We start from the raw sequence: 22,088 nt of genomic DNA, 5'->3' as shown, positions 1-22,088 counted from the left end.
CGCTCTCTGTGTGAATAACCTACCCCTGACATCTCCCCTATACCTTCCCCTAATCACCTTAAAATTATACCCCCTCATAATAGTCATTTCCGCCTGAGGAAAAAGTCTCTGACTATTCTTTTTATCTATGCCTCTCATCATCTTGTAAACCTTTATCAAGACACCTCTAATTCTTGATCATGGGAGAGTTCAGAATTATGGGAAAGTGGATAGGGGTGGTTGAATAATGGTCCAGGAGATCCTTATCATGGCAGGGTACAGGCTATCCAATGATGGCCCAGTCGCTTCTGACTATAAGTGGCAAATACAGTGGTGGTTTGAGTGGTGGTCCCACAGGACATGTTTTGATCGTTGTCTGGGCGAACATCCTACAACTGGAGAGTATGTAGCGGCCTGTGGGAACTGGTTAGGTCATGGGATGTTAGTTTTTAGGTCTGTTGGAAACTTGCCTTGTCCTCTTGTCCCAGTTTAGGGTGGCATTTCAGCTCAGTGGTTAGCACTGCTTCCTCATAGTGCCAGGAACCTGGGTTCAATTCCACCCTCCGGCAACTGTCTGTGATGTTGGCACACCGTCCCCATGTCTGCGTGGGTTTCCTCCGGTTTCTTCCCACAGTACAAAAATGTGCACGTTAGGTGGGTTGGCCATGGGTTGTATAGGATTACCAGGATAGGGTAGAAAGAGGGTCAGTGTGGACTTGACATCCCGAATGACCTGATTCCACACTGTAGGGATGTTATGATTATGGATCCAAAATCTCAGGAGAAGTGATTTACAAAAATGGTCCCGTATAAAGCAGATTGAAAAATTTGGGAAGGTTCCTCTTGGAGAAAGGAAGGCCGAGAGGAGGTTTGATAGAGATTTTCAAAAGCATAAATGGGGTGGATAGTTTAGATAGGGTGAAGCTGATTCTGCTGAAAAATGTACAAGAATGAGAGGGCGTAGAATCATGAATGATGTGAAAAATAAAGAATTCACAAGGTAATTAATTAGGGTTTGGAACACACTGTCTGGAAGTGTGTGGAGGCAGGTTCAATCGAGACATTCAAAAGAGCATTGCACTATTACTTGGACAGAAATGGTGTGCAAGAGTGTGGTGGAAAGGTTGGGAATTGACCCTAGGTAATGAAGACCCGGTGCAGGCATGATGGGCCGAATAGCCTCTTTCTGGTAAGGTGGGGTTTTTCTATTTTTTCTGTTTCTTCTGTATCATGTAATTGGCTAAAAACTTACATTTTTAATTTATCTATAAATTGGTTATTTGAAAAAGACCATAGCAGAGAAGTATTAGAAAGTATTTAACTCATAAATTTAAATAAAGTAATAAAGTAATTAACTAAGTAGAGGTGGCTAGGCAGGTGATGTGCTGTAGCTGTACGATGTGGGAGCTGGCTGATCCCATTGTGACCGGCAGTGACCATATCTGCAGCAAGTGTTGGTTGCTGGAAGAACTCCGGCTCAGAGTTGAAGATCTGCAATCTGAGCTTCAAACACCGCGGCACATCCGGGAGGGGGAGAGTTACCTGGACGCTGTGTTTCAGAAGGCAATCACACCTGGTAGATTAAGCGATTCAAATTCAGTTAGTGATCAGGAGCAACAGGGTGTGACTGCAAGTGAGGCAGGTAGGGGGGGTTCTGAGTTCAGGAGTGGAGGAGCCTCAGCTTTTGACCTTATCCAACAGGTATGAGATACTTGCTCCTTGTGGGGATGAGGAAAAGGGCTGCGGGGAGGATGAGCCAGCTCACCACAGCACCATAGTGCAGAAGGCCATTCAAGAGGGGGGACCAAAAAGACAAGTGGTAGTTATAGGAGATTCTATAGTTAGGGGGATAGACAGTATCCTTTGCAAGCCGGAGTCCCACGTGGTGTGTTTTCTGCCCGGTGCCAGGGTGCGGGACATCTCTGACCGGCTTCAAAGGATATTGGAGCGGGAGGGGGAGGATCCAGTTGTTGTGGTCCACGTTGGGACTAACAACATGGGCAAAGCTAGGATGGGGTACCTGTTTGGGGGTTATCAAGCACTAGGAATGAAATTAAGCAACAGGTCCTCGAGGGTCATAATCTTCGGATTATTGCCCAAGCCATGTGCAAATTGGTTTAGGGATAAGAAAATTAGGGAAGTAAACACGTGGCTAAGGGAGAGGTGTGGGAAAGAGGGGTTCCATTTCATGGGGCATTGGCATCAGTTTTGGAACAGGGGGATCTGTACCAATAGGACGGTCTCTACCTGAACCGATCTGGAACCAGTGTTCTCGCGAAAAGGATAAATAGGGTGGTCACTAGGACTTTAAACTAATGAGCCAGGAGGAAGGGAAAGTGAAAACAACAGGGAGTATGATGATAAATAAAAAGGTAAGCAGCAGGTTAGCATGTATCAGGAGGGTTTAAGTTCAAGGCAGACTGTGAATGAAGCAAAAAGGAAGGATAACCCAGGAGATATCATTAGAGATGTTGGAAATCATGAGGGTAAAAATGCTAGCATAAAGGCACTTTACCTGAATGCTCGTAGCATTCGTAACAAGGTTGATGAGTTAACAGCACAAATCATCGTGAATGAATATGATTTGGGAGCCATTATGGAGACATGGTTAGAGGATGATCACGACTGGGAGTTAAATATCCAGGGGTTCCAGACTATTCGGAAGGACAGGCAGGAAGTTAAGGAGGTGGCATAGCTCTGACATTTAAGGACAACATCAGGGCGATGCTGGGAGATGATATAGGTTCTATGGAGAATGGGGTTGAATCCATTTGGGTGGAAATTAGAAATTCTAAGAGGAAAAAGTCACTGATAGGCGTAGTCTATAGGCCACCAAATAATAACATCACATTGGTGGGGGGGCAATAAAGAAAGGAATAACTAATTCCTGTTAAAATGGTACGGCAATTATCTGGGGGATTTTAATCTACATGTAGATTGGCCGAACCAGCTCGGTCAGGGTAACCCTGAGGAGGAGTTCGTTGAGTGTATCCATGATAGTTTTCGAGAACAGTACGTAATGGAACCGACGAGGGAGCAAGCTATCCTAGATCCGGCTCTGTGTAATGAGACAGGAATAATTAATGACCTCATAGTTAGGGATCCTCTTGGAAGGAGTGATCACGGTATGGTTGAATTTAGAATTCAGATGGAGAGTGCAGAGATAAAATCCAATACCAGGGTCCTATGCTTGAACAAGGGGGACTACAATAGAATGAGGGAGGACTTGGCTAAAGTAAACTGGAAACAAAGATTTATGGTGGGGCAGTTGACGAGCAGTGGAGGGCTTTCAAAGCAATTTTTCAAAGTGCTCAGCAAAAGTATATTCCAGTGAAAAGGAAGGAATGTAAGAAAAGGGGTAGTCTGCCATGGGTGTCTAAGGGAGTCTATCAAATTGAAAGAGAAGGCATACAAAGTGGCCAAAAACAGTGTGAAACTAGAAGATTGGGAAAACTTTAAAGGTCAACAGAAAGACACAAAAAGAGCTATAAAGTAAAGCAAGAAAGAACATGAGGAAAAAACTAGCCCAGATTATAAAAATAGCAAAAATTTCTATAAATATATAAAATGTAAAAGAGTGGCTAAAGTAAACATCGACCCTTTAGAGGATGAAAAAGGGCATTTAGTTATGGGATATGATGAAATGGCTGAGGCATTGAACAGGTATTTTGTATCGGTCTTCACAGTGGAGGACACTAATAACATGCCAGTAATTGACAAAGAGACGAAGGTAGGTGAGGACCTGGGAACAATCATTATTATGGAAGAGGTAGTGTTGGACAAGCTATTGGAGTTAAGGATTGATAAGTCTCCGGGCCCTGATGGAATGCATCCCAGGGTACGAAAAGAGATGGCAGGAGAAATAGCAGGTGCACTGGCGGTAATTTTCCAAAATTTGCTGGACTCTGGGGCAGTGCCAGCCGATTGGAAAATAGCAAATGTGACACCACTGTTTAAAAAGGGAGGTAGACAAAAGATGGGGAATTATAGACCAGTAAGCTTAACCAGTGTTGTGGGGAAAATGCTTGAGTCTATTATCAAGGAAGAAATAGCAAGGCATCTCAATAGAAATTGTCCCGTGGGCAGATGCAGCATGGGTTCATGAAGGGCAGGTCATACTTGACAAATATTTTGGAATTCTATGAGGTCATTATGAGCAAGGTGGACAATGGGGACCCAGTGGATGTGGTGTACCTAGATTTCCAAAAGGCCTTCGACAAGGTGCCGCACAAGAGGCTGCTGCATAAGATAAGGTTGCATGGTGTTAGGGGTAAAGTATTAGCATGGATAGAGGATTGGTTGATTAACAGGAAGCAAAGAGTGGGGATAAATGAGTGCTATTCTGGCTGGCAATCAGTGACTAGTGGTGTGCCTCAGGGATCAGTGTTGGGACTTCAATTATTTACAATTTGTATTGATGATTTGGAGTTAGGGAACCACCTGTAGGGTGTCAAAGTTTGCAGATGACACTAAGATGAGTGGCAGAGCAAAGTGTGCAGAGGACTGTGAAACTTTGCAGAGGAACATAGATACATTTGTGAGTGGGCAAAGCTCTGGCAGATGGAATGCAATGTGAATAAATGTGACATCATACATTTTTGGTAGGAGTAATAGTAAAAGGGATTATTACTTGCATGGTAAAAAGTTGCAGCATGCTGCTATGCAGAGGGACCTGGGTGTCCTTGTCCATGAATCACAGAAGGTTGCTCGGCAGGTACAACAAGCAATTAGGAAGGCAAATGGAATTTTGTTGATTGAGTTTAAAAGCAGAGAGGTAATGTTGCAGCTGTACAAGGTGCTGATGAGCCCACACTTGGAGTACTGTGTGCAGTTTTGGGCTCCTTACTTGAGGAAGGATGTACTAGCACTGGACGGGGTGCAGAGGAGGTTCACTAGGTTGATTCCGGAGTCGAGGGCGTTGGTTTATGAGGAGATACTGAGTAGATTGGGATTATATTCATTGGAATTCAGAAGATTGAAGTGGGATCTTATAGAAACATATAAAATTATGAAGGGAATAGATAAGATAGAAGTAGAGAGTATGTTCCCACTGGCAGGTGAAGCTCGGACAAGAGGGCATAGCCTCAAGATTAGACGGAGCAGATTTAGGACTGAATTGAGAAGGAACCTCGTCACCCAGAGGGTTGTTAATCTGTGGAATTCCTTGCCCAGTGAAGTAGTTGACGCTACCTCAGTAAACGTTTTAAAGCTAAGGTAGATTTCTTTTGAACAATAAAGGAATTAAGGGATACGGTGAGAGCGTGGGTAGCTGGATCTGAGGTCACGAAAAGATCAGCCATGATCTTATTGAATGGCGGAGCGGGCTCGAAGGGCCAAACAGCCTACTCCTGCTCTTAGTTCTTACGTTCTTACGTTCTGCACCATTATAATTTTGCGATTTTGTGATACTTGTCATTTTCAAGTTGCCTAATTTACTAAAACCTGGGAACTCAGCCAAGTGTAAAACAAAACGTTTGTTAAATTGAAGGTGCACAGTTTCGTTATGCAATTCAATTGACCAACTCCCTTCCTGTGAGCAGGTTGGTCCCTACCCAACCTGCAACACCTCTGCATTGGAAGTGGGCTGGTTAGATATCAGTTTGGTCCTTGTTCCAGCTTCTTATGCTTCTTAATCTGAGACATGACCAAACCCCCTATTTTTGAAACTTAAGATTCGGACTGATGTTTCTTTTGAACTTTATATATTATTATGACCTTATTTTCTATTGAAAACACAAATTAATGTCATCTTAATGGAGTTAGCTTAGATAAAATTAAAAAGCACAATAGGCTCTAAAGACTTAAAAACTAAATAGGCGGCAGTGAAAATCTAAGATCTATTTACCTGAATGGATGGATGCAAATACCTCTGGTTCTTGTGGTCCAAAGCCACCCTGTTCCTATTCATGACAAAGCAACTACATGAAAATCTCTTGATCTCAAACGATGCAGGAGAGACTGCCGGTCAATACCAGGGGCAGTCAATATCACCTACAGTTGATCAATAGTACAACACAGACACAGAGTTTTCTTCCTAAGAAAGCAACAAAGCTAGACATAAAACCACCTCCCACACTATTTCATTTTACCTTGTTAAAAAAACCTTTGATCTCTTTTTCCTAATTTAATCTGGTTTAATAGCTATCTTAAATGCATCTGTGCTATTCGCCTAGCTCAGCCACTCTGTCTTGATTGCAAATTCTATGTAGGATCTCCCAGACCTGGGCTTTGAAGGTAAATGCAGACTAGGAAGGGCATTAGGCTCTGTCATTCTGGCAGAGGTAATTTTGAATATTGTACATAACAGTATCTAACTGATTTCACTGGGCACTCTGTCGCAGTTTGAGAATTTATCTCAGGTTGCACAATTAAATAAAATAAGAACTGGCAAAGTGTATTGTAACAAGCAGTTTTATTCAGAACAAGTTGCTGAAAAGCTTTGGCTCATGAGAACAATACTATTGTTTGGTAAAAGTGCCAGAGGAAAGGTGAGACTTGTGTTTTGCTCAGTGAGTTGTTGTGATGTAGTATACACTAGCTGTTGTGGTGGCAGAGGCTGAATCCGTGGTAGTTTCTAAGGGGAGCTGGATACATAATTGAAAAGAAAACATTTGCAGCGAAAGGAGTGAAGAGTAGATTTAATTGTATCATAGGTTTGATACTGGGGTGAGCATTCTCCTGTGTGTGATGCTCTCAATACCGCATTCTACTTATCTCTGCTGGATAGGGGAAGATGTGGAAATGGGTTTCAGAGGGCAAACAGATATTGAATATATACTATTTAATTCCCTCACAATTGTACCCCAGTGTTTGAAGCCAAATACTAGAAACTGCAGAATTCATGCAATCTTCGCACTGGAGTCACAGATAAAATAGCTTATTGTGGAGAAATCATGCACTGCTAACTGAGAAAGTAAGACAGAGTTTCATTGTGTTGAAGCCAATCACTTTTCCCATTTTAGAGTCACTCGTGCTCTTACCGCCAGGAAATTTCCCAGCTCACTTTGTAGAAGGTCCTTCAGTTCGCCCTTGTTGAGTTTGTACTTATCTCCCTCTTTTCCAGAATAATTGTGAAAGACATGGATCAGTGAATCCATGGCACCCTCCAGCTGGGATGGCATCTTGATAGAGGTCTGAGGAACAAGGTGCAAATAGAAGCCAGCATATTAATACTGTGTGGCGCTGCCTGCCTCCTACATGTACTGTGCAGCAATAGACATAAAAACAATCAATTCTTCTTCATTGGGACAGTTTACAGAATTCAATTATCAGAAAAGTATAGCTGGGTAAAATGAAAGTCCAGCAATAATACAATAATCTTAGTATATCCACCATAGGTACAAACATTAATATTAGTCTAAAATCCAATAAGCAGAGTACCTGTGGATAATGAATGTTCTGCCACTTAATGAGTTATTTCTACCAGAAAATTCCCAAGAAGAAAGTGTCCTCATAAATACATTAACCAAGTTGTAATTGTAATAACTGTGTAAACTAGGAAGTAAAATAAAGGAGAGATTACCTGCTGTAGGAAAGGCAATCAGAACCAATCAAGTGATAGTGCACTGGAATGGAAGTCTTTCTCCTCCTGCAGGATTTATAGCTGAAAATATGATTTGAAACACACCTATTTAGTTGCATCAACCAATAATAACTGCAAGCCAGTTTCGACAGTTAAATGCAGAAACACAAACAACAGTCCTCCCAAGATACTGAACTAAGTAAGTACTGTGCCCTGATTAGTGCCGGATCATCAGTTTGCTGGATTCAAGGATGTCACCCATGAGGGTCACAAGCCTTAATTTCCTGTCTCTGTACAGTCAATGTATTCAGTTGAGTTATTCACCAACAGTGATTCACCTGCACTTCATAAGTAAGTATCATAAAGAGCATTTAACATAATGTTATAAATCATGTTTGCCCACTTTTCACCCCATACCATACATTGCCTCTAATCGAGTATAAAACAATTTCTCTCTCACCGGCCACTAATTTACCAAGCCAGAATTGATTGTATTAGGTTATTGGTGTTTGTTATTCTCCCACTATGTCCTGTAGCAGCTGTGGCAATCCCCTTGTTGGAAATATTTTTTCCTTCCTTTCTTTCTCTCTCTGGGAAATAGTATTCAAAGACATCACTTATTATAAAACAACCTGTTCATTAAACAATGCCTCCCATTTCCTTTCTCTAGTTCCCCTTCTACCTATGCTGCTGGGCAATGCAATAGACATTGTCTCAATTGGGTATGTTATTGGCCTCGCAATCCAAAGTCTGCAGTAATAGTGAGTTCATATTCCTACCAAAGTAGCTGGGGAATTTAAATTCAGATGATTAAATAAACGTGGAATAAAAAGCTTCTATCAGTGATGGTGACCACAAATTTATCACTGGAAAAGTCACATCTGGTTCACTTACGTCCTTTAGGGAAAGAAATTTGTCATATTTTCCCATTGTGGTTATATATTTGTTTCCAGACCCACAGCAATGCAATTGACTCTTAACTGCGCTGTAAAATGAGAATCACTCAGTTGTGTGCAAAAATATGATTAGGAATGGGCAATAAATGCCAGCCCTTTCAGAAATGCAGTTTCCTGTGAAGGAACAAAAAAAAGTACAGCAGTAACCTATATACTGCCTTTAATGTAGCCAAATGCCAGAGTATTATGCAATATTTGCTGAAATGTCTGCCATTGCTCATTTACTGTCCTTCCCCTAAGTCCGAGTTAACCAGTCCAATTTAGACAACATTTTTTTCAATCCTCAGTAATTATACTTACTTAAGTTGATGCCTTTGGTTTGAGATCCAAGTTACTCTCCCTTAGACTGAATTTGAAATTCTACTATGTTTTGTCAACCCTAGACAATCCTTAACTACAAAATCTCTGACTAATTCTACATCATAATACATAATAAGATCTAAAACAACTGGTTCCAGGGTAGATTGTACAATGAACTACTCTGAGAAACAAATTTGTCTTCCGTGTTATCCTTACTCACCTGATTTTTCCAGTTGATATGCAGATTAACGTCACCATTAAAAATTGTAATGCTCTTCTTATCTGTCCCCATTATTTCTTGTTTTATACTTTGTCCTAGTAAGGGAAATAAGTGGCTACACTTATTTCCCTTACTGTTCCTTATTTCTGTACAAAATGATTCCACACCATATTGTATTGCACCTAAAACACTATTAACCATTGCATTAACATCACCCCTTATTAACAATGCTACCCCACCAGCTTTTTCTTTTTGCCTATTTCACTGGAACATTGAATACACTTAAACAATGACTTGCTGATGCTGCTTACCATATAAACACACCTCCTTTAATAGCTATCAAATCATATTCATTTGTTTCTGTTTGCGCTGTTAATGCCTCTAATTTGTTAGAAAAGATGCATGCATTCAAAGCACCTGGATGGCGACCAAGCATCCTGTGAATGGAGCACATAGCCCCTCTTGTTTACCGCCTGCATTAAGACCGCTAGTGTCGTATTGATGAATTTTCAAGCTTCCCTCTGCAATACGCTGACATTTCTATGTATGTCCTGGGTCCAACAGACTTCTGGAATGATTTTAAGAACTTATTTAGATAAAATGAGTGTCCTTTTATGAGGTCCAAGCAAACTTTCTCTGGTTTTGACTAGTTTGAGCTCGTATCAGCTTTTCACAATTTTGTAGCACCTGGTCGAAGAAGTTTGTGCGTTGCCTAAATTGGAAGTGACAGGCGCTGACAAATTGTGCATTGTGATTCTTGCACCATTTCTTGAGTGCTATCAAATTCTGCACTCCCTCAAATGTGCAAAGAATGCTGATGCAGCTTCAAGTGCCACAGCAGCTGGGGTACTTCCTGATTGTGTTACAGTGTTAGCTAACTCCTCAACCTGTAGCTGCACATAAAAAGTCATGGAGGTTATGGGCATCTGTAAAGAACTGTCCAATAGCAAACTAGCTAGTTAGCTCTTTGTGTAATATATGCAAAATGTATCTATTTTTGCCTTTTTGTATTTATTCATTTGTGGGGTGTGGGCATCGCTGGCTGGCCAGCATTAATTGCCCGTCCCTCGTTGCCCTTGAGAAGGTGGTGCCGGTTAGCTGCCTTCTTGTAGTCCCGCCTGCTGTGAGTTGACCCACAATGTCATTAGGAAGAGAATTCCAGGATTTTGACCCAGTCACAGTGAAGGATGGTGAGTGGCGTGGAGGGGAACTTGAAGGTAGTGGCATTCCCATACATCTGCTGCCCTTGTCCTTCTGGATGGAAGTGCCACAGTATTCACAGCCTCTGAATTGCTGTTGTAGCCACTGTGTGATTGTGGTGAGTCCAGCTGAGCCTAGATTACATCTAAACTAAATTATTTCCAAAAAGCTATTTATCATTTCCTGATGTGATTTTCCAGAAAATACAGGGTTGACAGGTCAAGCATTTTTCTCACTTCATATCCTCTCATCTTCCTGAACACATTTTTATGATAATCAGTCAATACCAAATCAAAGAATGTGCAATATTCAGAAAATATTTATATGAATATCTTCACCTGGTAATTATGTCCTTCTGTATTATCACTTCATTGTGTTTGCATTAGATGTATTTTTTAAAATTGAGATGTAGTTTATTTAAGATAGTAAATAGAGAAATTTGATACGCGTGTTCCTGCAATAATATCACACAGTGTAATTTTCAGTCTAGGAAATCTTTGCTTTATGTGTAGGAGAGTATATGACGTGTTTTTGTTATTACAAGCCAAATCCTTGAAGGGTTTCTGTTTTGGAACTATATACTTGAAGGTATTCTGCTAAATCATACATACAAGAACTTATGCTGTCATAGCTCCCTCTGGTGCTGAAGGAAAGCATTTTGTACCTGGCATGAAATAATCTTACAGATTTAATGTGACCTTTAAAATTATTAAGAACTATCCATGGATAAATTAACTCTTGGAACAACATCCAAGTCTCAATTGATTATCTACCTGAATAAGCAGTGCAGGCTACAAAAGCTAAAATTCCTGACTAAGGCAAATGTGCTTAGTCCTCAGCATTCCACTTTACAAAGGGAAAATTTCACTGACATCTTTAGATTATTTGCTGATATGAACATTTCTCTTGGCTAGTGTTTATGTGGTTTGATGTATGGTGACTGTTTCGCACATTGCCTCAAATTTAATCTAGAATAATAAATATTTTTTCTATTAACAAGGAGAACATGGCACACGCTAAAACACACCACAAAATTGTTTGCGGATTCCCTTATTATGCTAGGCACTTGATTAAGTACATATTCAGAATGGATTGAATAAGCTTTCAAAACATCCAGTGAAATATTCCTAGCCCTTGAGTGGTGTGGGCAATTTGAAAAATTTGGTAGAAGATGACAAAAATGGAAAAATAAGATTCTCAATGATGAGAAAAAACAGTCCAATTTTCCCATTAAAGTTTCAATGGCTAAGGGAAAACCCAGCTGGTGAGTGGCAAGAAGCCTATTTCAATGTACTTGCGTCACACTAATAGCTCAACTCACCTGATTTATACGCAGGCCGTGATTCTCCCAGTCACTGATGAGAAATTAGATATCACCAAAACCCCGTGTGAGAGTCTGAGCAGTTATCTGGTGGATGAAGCTTGCTGGTTTCTTCCCCACTTCTCCATGTTCGCCTTAGCTAGTTGAAGGAAGATGGACTGTGCCATTGATCGTTACAAATTAATCCTTTAATCTCTGTGAAACAGAAGTGATCACAGATGAGCTTAAAATATCACTTGCGGTGACCATTTCTCAAACGCACTACAAAGATCTGATGCTGCACAACTGCTTGGTTCAATTTCCCTCTGTCAGTAAACTATGTAGAAATGTCAATTGCTCAGGAACATAGGTTTAAGGTAAAAGGGGGAAGCCAGGGGGTGGTTAACCTGTGGAGCTCATTGCGCAGAGGGCTGTGGAAGCCAAGTGTATTTAAGACAATGACAGATAATTTCCTGATTAATAAGGGGATCAAGGGTTATGAGAAGACAGAAGAATGGGGTTGAGAAATATATCAACAATGATCAAATGACAGAGCACACCTGATGGGTCAAATGGCCTAATTCTATTCCTTTATCTTATGGTCTTATGGAAAGTTTAAAGGAGATGTAAGAGGTAATTGTTTTACATAGAGGTGGTAAAAGAAGATACAATAGCAACATTTAAGAGATAACACAGTGTGGAGCTGGAGGAACACAACAGGCCAGACAGCATCAGAGGAGCGGAAAAGTTGACGTTTCAGGTTGGGATTCTTCTTCAGAAATTCTTCTTTTCAACTTTCCTGCTCCTGACAAAATTTTACAAGAGCCAGTCAAATCCTGCCACCAGGAGCAAAAACATGTCCTGACACCATGCTGTTGGACAGCCAGGGCCTGAGAGTGATTTGACCAGCAGAGGCCAATTAAACAGCTGCACTGTTGTTTGATGGTACCTACCCCTCAGAGCTCCAGCCTCAATGAGAGAGTGAGCAGCCAGGCAGTGCCTTCAATAGAGTGGCTGCACCACCTAAAGATAAGTAGGAAAGTGAGTTGTGAAGCGAATATACGGAGCCCACAAAGGGGTACAGACAGGTAAAGTGACTGGGTAAAGTTCTGGAGAATGGGTACAATGTAGTAGAGTGAACTTGTCCATTTTGGCAGAAATAATAAAAAGAAAACATATTATCTAAATAGTGAGAGGTTGCAGGGCTCCTTGATGTAGAGAAATCTGGGTATCCCAGTGAATGAATCACAGAAGGTTCGTATGAAAGTACAGCAAATAATCAGGAAAGCTAATAGAAAGTTATGTTTACTTGTGAGGAAGTTAAGAGAGTATGAAGGTTATTTTTCAATTATTCTGGACAATTGGTGGGATCACGTTTGGAGTATTATGTACGATACTTATCGTCGTATTTATGGAAGGATGTTAATGGACTAGAAGCAGTTCAGAGAGCTAATTCCCGGAATGGGTGCATTGCCAAATGAAGAAAGGTTAGACAAGCTATGCTTGTACCCTCTGGAGTTTAAATGAGTCAGAGGTGACTTCATTGAAACATGCAAGACCCTGAGGGAACTTGACTGAGTGGATGTGGAAAGTATGTTTTCGCTTGTTGGAGAATCTAGAACAAAGGGTCACAGTTTGAAAATAAGGAGTCACCCATTTAAAACAAAGAAGGGGAATCGTTTTTATTCTGTCTGAGAGTTGTGATTCTTTGAACTCCCTTCCTCAAAAGACATTGGATGCAGAATCTTTAAATATTTTTAAGGCAGAGTTAGACAGACCTTCAATTACCAAGAGGATGAAAGGTTATATGGAAATATGTAGGAATGTAGTGATAGGTTAACATCATATCAATCATGACCTTATTGAATAGCAGAGTAGGCTTGAAGTGTTGAGTGGCCTGCTCTTGTTTGTAGGATTGTATGTTTGTACACTGGGGATACAGGGAGAAGGAGAAGATGCTGCCATGTTGAGTTGCCTCATAGGATATGAAAGAATATTATTGAGGCGTTAGTGCTGGTTAGGCAGACCTCAGTGAGCAGAGATAATGGGAACTGCAGATGCTGGACAATCCAAGATAACAAAGTGTGCAGCTGGATGAACACAGCAGGCCAAGCAGCATCTCAGGAGCACAAAAGCTGATGTTTTGGGCCTAGACCCTTCATCAGAGAGGGGGATGGGGAGAGGGTTCTGAAATAAATAGGGAGAGAGGGGGAGGTGGACCGAAGATGGATAAAGGAGAAGATAGGTGGAGAGGCGAGTATAGGTGGGGAGGGAATGGGTCAGTCCGGGGAGGATGGAGAGATCAAGGAGGCGGGATGAGGTTAGTGGGTGGGAAATGGAGGTGCGGCTTGAGGTGGGAGGAGGGGATAGGTGAGAGGAAAAACAGGCTGGGGAGGCGGGGTTGGGCTGGGCTGGTTTTGGGATGCAGTGGGGGGAGGGGACGAGCTGGGCTGGTTTTGGGATGCAGTCGGGGGAGGAGAGATTGTGAAGCTTGTGAAGTCCACATTGATACCCTTGGGCTGCAGGTTTCCCAAGCGGAATATGAGTTGCTGTTCCTGCAACCTTCGGGTGGCATCATTGTGGCACTGCAGGAGGCCCAGGATGGACATGTCGTCTAAGGACTGGGAGGGGGAGTTAAATTGGTTCGCGACTGGGAGGTGCAGATGTTTATTGCGAACAAAATCACTGCACCTCCCAGTCGCAAACGATTTTAACTCCCCCTCCCATTCCTTAGACGACATGTCCATCATGGGCCTCCTGCAGTGCCACAATGATGCCACCCGAAGGTTTCAGGAACAGCAACTCATAATCCGATTGGGAACCCTGCAGCCCAATGGTATCAATGTGGACTTCACAAGCTTCAAAATCTCCCCTTCCCCCACCGCATCCCAAAACCAGCCCAGCTCATCCCCGCCTCCCTAACTGTTCTTCCTCTCACCTATCCCCTCCTCCCACCTCAAGCTGCACCTCCATTTCTCACCCACTAACCTCATCCCACCTCCTTGACCTGTCCGTCTTCCCTGGACTGACCTATCCCCTCCCTACCTCCCCACCTATACTCTCCTCTCCACCTATCTTCTTTTCTCTCCATCTTCGGTCCGCCTCCCCCTCTCTCCCTATTTATTTCAGAACCCTCTCCCCAAACCCCTCAGTGAGCAGATGGGGAAACCCTTCAATGGTGATGTTAGAGATGCAAGGGGACGTCATTGTGTTAGTGCGCCTGATATTGGATCATGCTATGGTTAAAAAGGAGAACTTTTCCCTTGAAAAGCATCTTGAAGGCTGAAGGAGCTTGTTCCAATGCCAGAAGGTTTTTGGACAGAGCATAAAGTAGCTGCTAATTGGTCACTTGACTGGAGTAATTGACATTCTGTGTCCAAATAGTTGGCAGATATGTGCAGCCATTCCCACTTCTGGAAATATCCCCACGTCAGTGCTCAGACATTGGCTATCTCTCTTGATACCATCTACCATATTTGATGTAGTTTTCCACTTCCCAACTAATCTCTGGGAGGCTAATAAAATTCTGGCCTTGGAGTATTGGCTGCATTTGGGCTACCTTTATCTATGGAAACCTATATTTGCTATCATATTCTAGTCAGTAGTTCACTGCCACTAATCCTCCATTCTCTATGTTGAATCTAGGGCCTGTCTAATTATCTATGGAAGAGGACAGATCACTAGTGAGTCTGAACAGAATAGGCACTTACTTTACATAACAAGGTAGTTAGTGATAGCAGAGTTCACTTTAGCTTACTGGGCATGAGTAGTTAATATTAGCGAGAGCGGAACAGATCTGCTTTTCTCGAGAACCCATGTGGTTCTCAACTGCTTCCATTGTCAGATTGGGGTAGAGCTTAATTCAACATCAATATTAACTTTTACAGAACTGTTACTTTTTAGAACAATTGTCATGGAGGGAGTACAATGAAGGTTCACCAAATTCGTTCCTAAAACAGACAGAATTTCCTCTGAGGAAAGATTAAATAGACTTGGCCTTTATTCCCTGGGGTTTGACAATTGGGAGGTGATCTCATGTAAACGTACAATATTCTTATAGGGATAGACAGTAAATGCAGTGAAAATGATTACCTTGTCTGAGGGAGTGGCTTAGAACCAGGTGACACAGGCTCAGAATAAAGAGAAGATCACTCAGGACTGAAATGAAGAGACATTTCTTCACTCAGAGGGTAGTGCATCTTTAGAATTACTTGTTGTGCAGGCAGGCTCAGTTATAGTTTGTTGATGTTGGCTCATTCAGTACATTCAAGGCTACAATAGGTGAGTTTTACTCAGCAATGGTACCGAGGGTTATGGGTTTGAAATAAGGTTTTTCTGTCAAACAGCAACTATGTTGTTAAAATAACTCTCAGACATTAAACTTACAACTGAATAAGCAGCAAGTTGGAAAAGTGTGAGGCACACAAGTTGAGCCCATAAACAATATCACAAAGGCAATAACGATATCCTTGAGACATCTCTTTGCATCGGTATTCACCAAGGAGAGGGACATGACGGATGTTGAGGTTAGGGATAGACGGTTGCTTACTCTAGGTCAAGATGACATAAGGAAGGAGGAAGTGTTAGGTATCCTAAAAGAGGTGGACAAGCCCCCAGGTCCGGATGGGATCTATCCCAGGTTTCTGAGGGAAGCGAGAGAGGAAATAGCTGGGGCCTTAACAGATATCTTTGCAGCATCCTTATACATGGGTGAGGTCCCAGAGGACTGGAGACTTGCTAATGTTGTCCCCTTGTTTAAAAAGGGCAGCAAGGATAATCCAGGTAATTATCGACTGGTGAGCCGGACGTCAGTGGTAGGGAAGCTACTGGTGAAGATACTGAGGGATAGGATCTATTCCCATTTGGAAGAAAATGGGCTTATCAGTGATAGGCAACATGGTTTTGTACAGGGAAGGTCATGTCTTACCAACTTAACAGAATTCTTTGAGGTCGTGAAAAAGTTGATTGATGAGGGAAAGGCTGTAGATGTCATATACATGGACTTCAGTAAGTCATTTGATAAGATTCCCCATGGCAGGCTGATGGAGAAAGTGAAGTCACATGGGGTCCAGGGTGTGCAAGCTAGATGGATAAAAAATTGGCTAGGCAACAGGAGACAGAGGGTAGTAGTAGAAGGGAGTTTCTCAAATTGGAGACCTGTGACCAGTGGTGTTCCACAGGGATCTGTGCTGGGACCACTGTTGTTTGTGATGTATGTAAATGATTTGGAGGAAGGTGTAGGTGGTCTGATCAGCAAGTTTGCTGATGACACTAAGATTGGTGGAGTAGCTGATAGTGAAGGGGACTGTCAGAGATTACAGCAGAATATAGATAGACTAGAGAGTTGGGCAGATAAATGGCAGATGGAGTTCAATCCGGGCCAATGTGAGGTGATGCATTTTGGAAGATCAAATTCAAGGGTGAACTATACAGTAAATGGAAAAGTCCCAGGGAAAATTGATGAACAGAGAGATCTGGGTGTTCAGGTCCATTGTTCCCTGAAGGTGACAACGCAGGTCAATAGGGTGGTCAAGAAGGCGGATGGCATGCTTTCCTTCATTGGGCGGGGTATTGAGCACAAGAGTTGGCAGGTCATGTTGCAGTTGTATAGGACTTTGGTTCGGCAACATTTGGAGTACTGTGTGCAGTTCTGGTCGCCACATTACCAAAAGGATGTGGTTGCTTTGGAGATGGCGAACCTCCTCTGCACTAGGATGTTGCCTGGTTTGGAGGGTGCTAGCTATGAAGAGAGGTTGAGTAGATTAGGATTATTTTCATTAGAAAGACGGAGATTGAGGGGGGACCTGATTGAGGTCTACAAAATCATGAGGTGTATAGGCAAGGGTGGATAGCAAAAAGCTTTTTCCCAGAGTGGGGGATTCAATTACTAGGGGTCATGAGTTCAAAGTTAAAGGAGGAAAGTTTAAGGGAGATATGTGTGGAAAGGTCTTTACACAGAGGGTGGTGGGTGCCTGGAATGTGTTGCCAGTGGAGGTGGTAGATGCAGACACATTAGCGTCTTTTAAGATATATTTGGACAGGTACATAGATGGGCAGGGAGCAAATGGACACAGGCTGTTAGAAAATAGATGACAGGTTAGACAGAGGATCTTGATCAGTGCAGGCTTGGAGGGCCGAAGGGCCTGTTCCTGTGCTGTAGGTTTCTTTGTTTCTTTGTTTCTATCTCGCTAAATGACTAGTTCTTGGCACTCACTTTGATCCTACAAGCCTGTTCTGGACAAACACTCCGTGATGATATTACATCTGCAACTGAACACATTACTTTCCATCAAAGCGAGATACCCCTGGTCTCCAAGTTGATCTATATGCAAAAGATTTTAGCTCCTCCTGTGACAGGTATGAATTGATGTTGACTGATGCTATTTGTGACAACGACCTCCATCATTTTTTTATTTAGATTCCATGATGATAGTTATCCTATGTTGTCCCAAATTCCAATCCTTTTTTAATAGTATCAGTCCTGTTTCGGGTGACACTGTCGTTGTAGAACAGCGAATATAAGCTGTTTTATTTTTTGTTCCGTTGATGAGGTCACCTGGCTTATCAGTGGAGACTATCTTCCCATTGATGTAAAACAATGCCTGCTAGATGTAGTGATTATAATGAGGTCAGTTAAGCAGGCTTCATAGAATATGAGTTTCCTGATTGGGTTGATAATCTGGTCCAATCAAGGAGCCTTGGCTGATAGGTAAGAACAGGAGTGTCAAGCACACACTGTGAGCTAGCTCTGAGGGAGTTGGATCAGTGTGAAGGACTCTCCACATGGAAATAAATGGTGACTTAGTGATGGGATAACAGCCTTGTGGAGTTATTTCAGTAGGCATTTGAATGAAATATTCTCTGTTGAATATTGATTAAAAGTACTCCACAACTGGGAAAAGGCAGGTAAGTGGAGTTGAAGATCCTCAAATCACCATTATTCCATTGTACAGCAGAGCAGACTCAATGGGTCAAATTCTTTATTTTACCCATAGCCAATGTCTGGACACTATCACCTCAAGCCATCTCAGTGCGAGAGAACAAACACATAATGGCTTCAAAAAAAGAATTAAGCATGCTGGAAATATTTCCCAGGCCAGGCAGCAGCAGTGGCGATATAAACAGGATTGAACAGCAAAATGTTGCTGGGTTCTTTGAGGCAGGTTTTGGGGACTAGTGGGATTCGAATTAATATCAGGTTAGGATTCAGATTGACTGCTGCCCTCTGCTGGCATTCACTGCTGGAGCAGTGAAATCAAAGGAGGAATCTGTTCGATCTCTGAAGCTCCAGCACATTAGAGAGTGTATAAAAGAACTGAATTCTGAATATTCCAATCAGATGTGCTACATCTGCTTCTTGTCATTTATATAAATGATTTGGATGTGAATATAGGAGAAATGTAAGTTTGCAGATGACATCAAAATTAGTGGTTTAGTGGGCAGCAAATAATGTCATCTCAGAGTACAACAGGATCTTGATCAGATGGGCCAATGGCTGAGAAGTTTAGTTTGGATAAATGTGAGGTGCTGCATTTTGGTAAGGCAAATCACAGCAGGATTTACGCACTTAACAGTAAGTTCCTGGGGAGTGTTGCCATACAAAGAGAGCTTGGGGTGCAGGTTCGTTCTTTGAAGGTGGAGTCACAGTAAGATAGGATAATGAAGAAGCACTGCCTTTGTTGGTCAGTGCATTGAGCATAGGAGTTAGGATGTCATATTGTGGCTGTATAGGACATTGGTTAGGCCACTTTTGGAAAACTGCATTCAATTCTGGTTTCCTGCTATAAGAAAAATATTGTTAAACTCGAAAGGATTCAAAAAAGATTTACAAGGATGTTGCTGGGATCGGAGAGTTATCTTATAAGAAGAGGCTGAATAGGCCAGGGCTATTGTCCCTGGAACATCAGAGGCTGAAGGATGACTTTATAGAGGTTTATAAAATCGTGAGGAGCAGGGGTAGTGTGAATAGCTGAGGTCTTTTTTTTCCAGGGTAGGGGATTCCAGAATTACAGGTCATGAGTTTAAGTCGATGGGGAAAAGATTTAAGAGGGACGTAAGGGGTACTTTTTCATGCAAAGGATGTTGCATACGTGGAATGAGCTGCCTGAGGAAGTGATGGTGGGTACAATTACAATATTTAAAAGGCATCTGGATGGGTACATGAATAGGAAGACTTTTGAGGGATATATGCCAAATGCTGACCAATGGAACTAGATTTATTTCGAATATCTGGTCGGCCTGTACAAGTTGGTCTGAAGGGTCTGTTTCCATGCTGTACAACTCTATAACTCTATGACTTATTAATAACCAGCATTTTTCTCTATTGCATTTGTTCCAAACTTCCTAGCACCATGTCATTGGTTATCGACTGTGGTGATATCATTGGAAGAATGCAGCAAGACCCATGTCCGAGGCACCACGGGTGGTGTAAGTGTACAGTATGGGAGGAAGAAGAGTAGAAGGGCAATAGTGATAAGGTTTACACTAGTTATTGAGAGGTGTTTCATAGAATTGTTATCATGGGCTCTTTAATTACCTGTGTATATATCGAAACAATGGTATTGTAACAGCGAGGGACAAGTGTTCCTTGGTGGTGTTGAGGAGAATTTCCAACAGCAGTATGTATCCAGTGCAACAGGAAAGGAGATGCTTCTAGCCCTGGGTCTCCATCTGATAGGCCAAGTCAATTAAGTAACAGTGGGGAAACATTTAGGGAATAATACCACACAGAGGAAAATGACCTTGGTAAATACAGAGAAAGCATAATGAACTGGCAAATACCATCTTCTATAGGACAAGAACAGAACTGGCCTGATATACTGCAAGCAAAGATTGGAGGGAAAAATAGTAGCTGACTAATGGGTACCTTCAAAGAGGAGATAACTCAGGCACAACCAAAGCATATTCCCTCAAATGGGAAAGATGCCACAAAGAAATGCAGAGTTCCCTGCATGATAATGGAGACAGAAATTAAGTTAAACAAGGAAGTGCATGCTATTAAGAGATGTCAGGTGATAATTACAATTGAGAATCAAGCAGAGTACAGAAGGCAAAGTCACCATAGTCCTATTGGACCAATAGGCTACTCGCTCATTAGAAACAGATGACTGATGGTGGTTTAACCTGAGGGTCACCATGTCTCAGGCAAGAGGAGAGGTTGAGAAGGAAATTCTTGTATGATAGCCTCAACTGATATGGGAATCAAACCCACACTATTGGTATTACTCTGCATCACAAACAGACTGTCCAGGGAACTGAGCTAGGGAAGTGAACAAACAAATATGAGAAGCAAAAAGGGATTATGAAAAAAATTACTGAGATAATACTAAGATGAAGAGAAATTCCAAAGTTCCATAAGCACGTTGTTAATAAAAGGCTGGTAAAGGAGTAGAACTGAGTAGGGACCAAGAGGGGATTTACAGATACAGGAAGGAGGGATAAATGAGGTGCTAAATGAATACTTTGCTTCTGTCTTTACCCACACGTCCAATGTTGTCCAAACCATTGTGCAACGCACAATTTCAAAGTTTCTGGATGACACAAAAGTTGGGAGAATTGTAAACTAAGGACAATATTAAGGTTCAAAAGAATAGTGACAAGTTGGTGGAGTGGGCAGATAGGTGGTGGATGAAGTTCAATGTGATTATGATGTGGTGATACACTTTGGTACAATAAAAATGGAGAGGCAGTACAAAATAAATGGTACTTTTCCAGAGCAGGGAGATCTGCAAGTAGACATGTCATTCAAGATAGCAAGACAGGTAGATAAAGTCTGCAATATTCAAAGCTTCATTAATAGTGGCATAGAATGCAAGTGCAGGGAAGATATGATGAACTTACATAGGACACTGTTTAGACCCGAGCTAAAATATTGTGTGCAGTTCTGGGTGACACATCATAGGAAGGATGTGAATAAATTGGACAGAGTGTAAATTAGATTTACAAACATGCTTCCAGGAAAAGACACATCAATTACAAGGAAAGCTTGGAGAAGTTAGGTGTTATCTATCTAGCTGCTCTTCTCTCTCTTTAGGCTCTATCTCCACCTATTGTTTACACCCTTCCCCTTCCCCCTCCCTATCGTCTGTATATAAACCGATATTTTCCCAGCTACCACCAGTTCAGAGGAAGGGTTGCTGGACCCAAAACCTTAATTCTGATTGTTTTTTTTCACAGATGCTGCCTGACCTGCTAAGCTTTTCCAGCAACTTCTGTTTCTGTTGGAGAAGTTAGGACTGTTTATCTGGACAGGAGAAGTCTAAGAGTAGATTTAATAGAAGATTTCAAAATCATGAGGGGTCTAGACGGAGTAAATAGGGAGAAATGGTTCCCATTCATGAACGATTAAAATGGCAGAGCACAGTTTAGAAGTATTTTGACAAAAGAAGCAAATATAAGGTGAGAATAAATTTATTCACATTGCAAGTAGTCAAGGTCTAGAATGCACTGCCTGTACATATGGTGGAGGCAGGTTCAACCAAGGCATTCAACAGGACATTGGATGATTATCTAAATGGATACAATATTTAGGATGATGCAGAAAAGGAAGGAGATTGGCACTAAGTTAAAATGCTCAGAGACCTGGTGCAGATGCAATAGCCTGCTTTTACT

The 22,088-nt window shown here is 41.9% G+C and overlaps 1 protein-coding gene across 1 annotated transcript in view; it reads right to left on the bottom strand.

Moving 5' to 3' along the window:
• The window catches only part of s100z (S100 calcium binding protein Z), a 28,695-nt gene extending 21,094 nt beyond the window's left edge, over nucleotides 1–7,601 (bottom strand). The window contains exons 1-2 of the mRNA XM_048528323.2: nucleotides 7,502–7,601; nucleotides 6,960–7,112 (exon numbers count right to left, since the gene is read on the bottom strand). Of these exons, the coding sequence (XP_048384280.1) occupies nucleotides 6,960–7,100 (141 nt within the window). The 5' untranslated portion in view covers nucleotides 7,101–7,112; nucleotides 7,502–7,601. The remainder of the gene's footprint in view (nucleotides 1–6,959; nucleotides 7,113–7,501) is intronic.
• Nucleotides 7,602–22,088: the final 14,487 nt, after the last annotated feature.

This window comes from Stegostoma tigrinum, chromosome 3 (genome assembly GCF_030684315.1).
Source record: "Stegostoma tigrinum isolate sSteTig4 chromosome 3, sSteTig4.hap1, whole genome shotgun sequence".
Taxonomy (NCBI): Eukaryota; Metazoa; Chordata; class Chondrichthyes; order Orectolobiformes; family Stegostomatidae; genus Stegostoma; species Stegostoma tigrinum.
The sequence above is the reverse complement of the archived record's forward strand: the minus strand, read 5'-3'. Positions and strand labels throughout refer to the sequence as shown.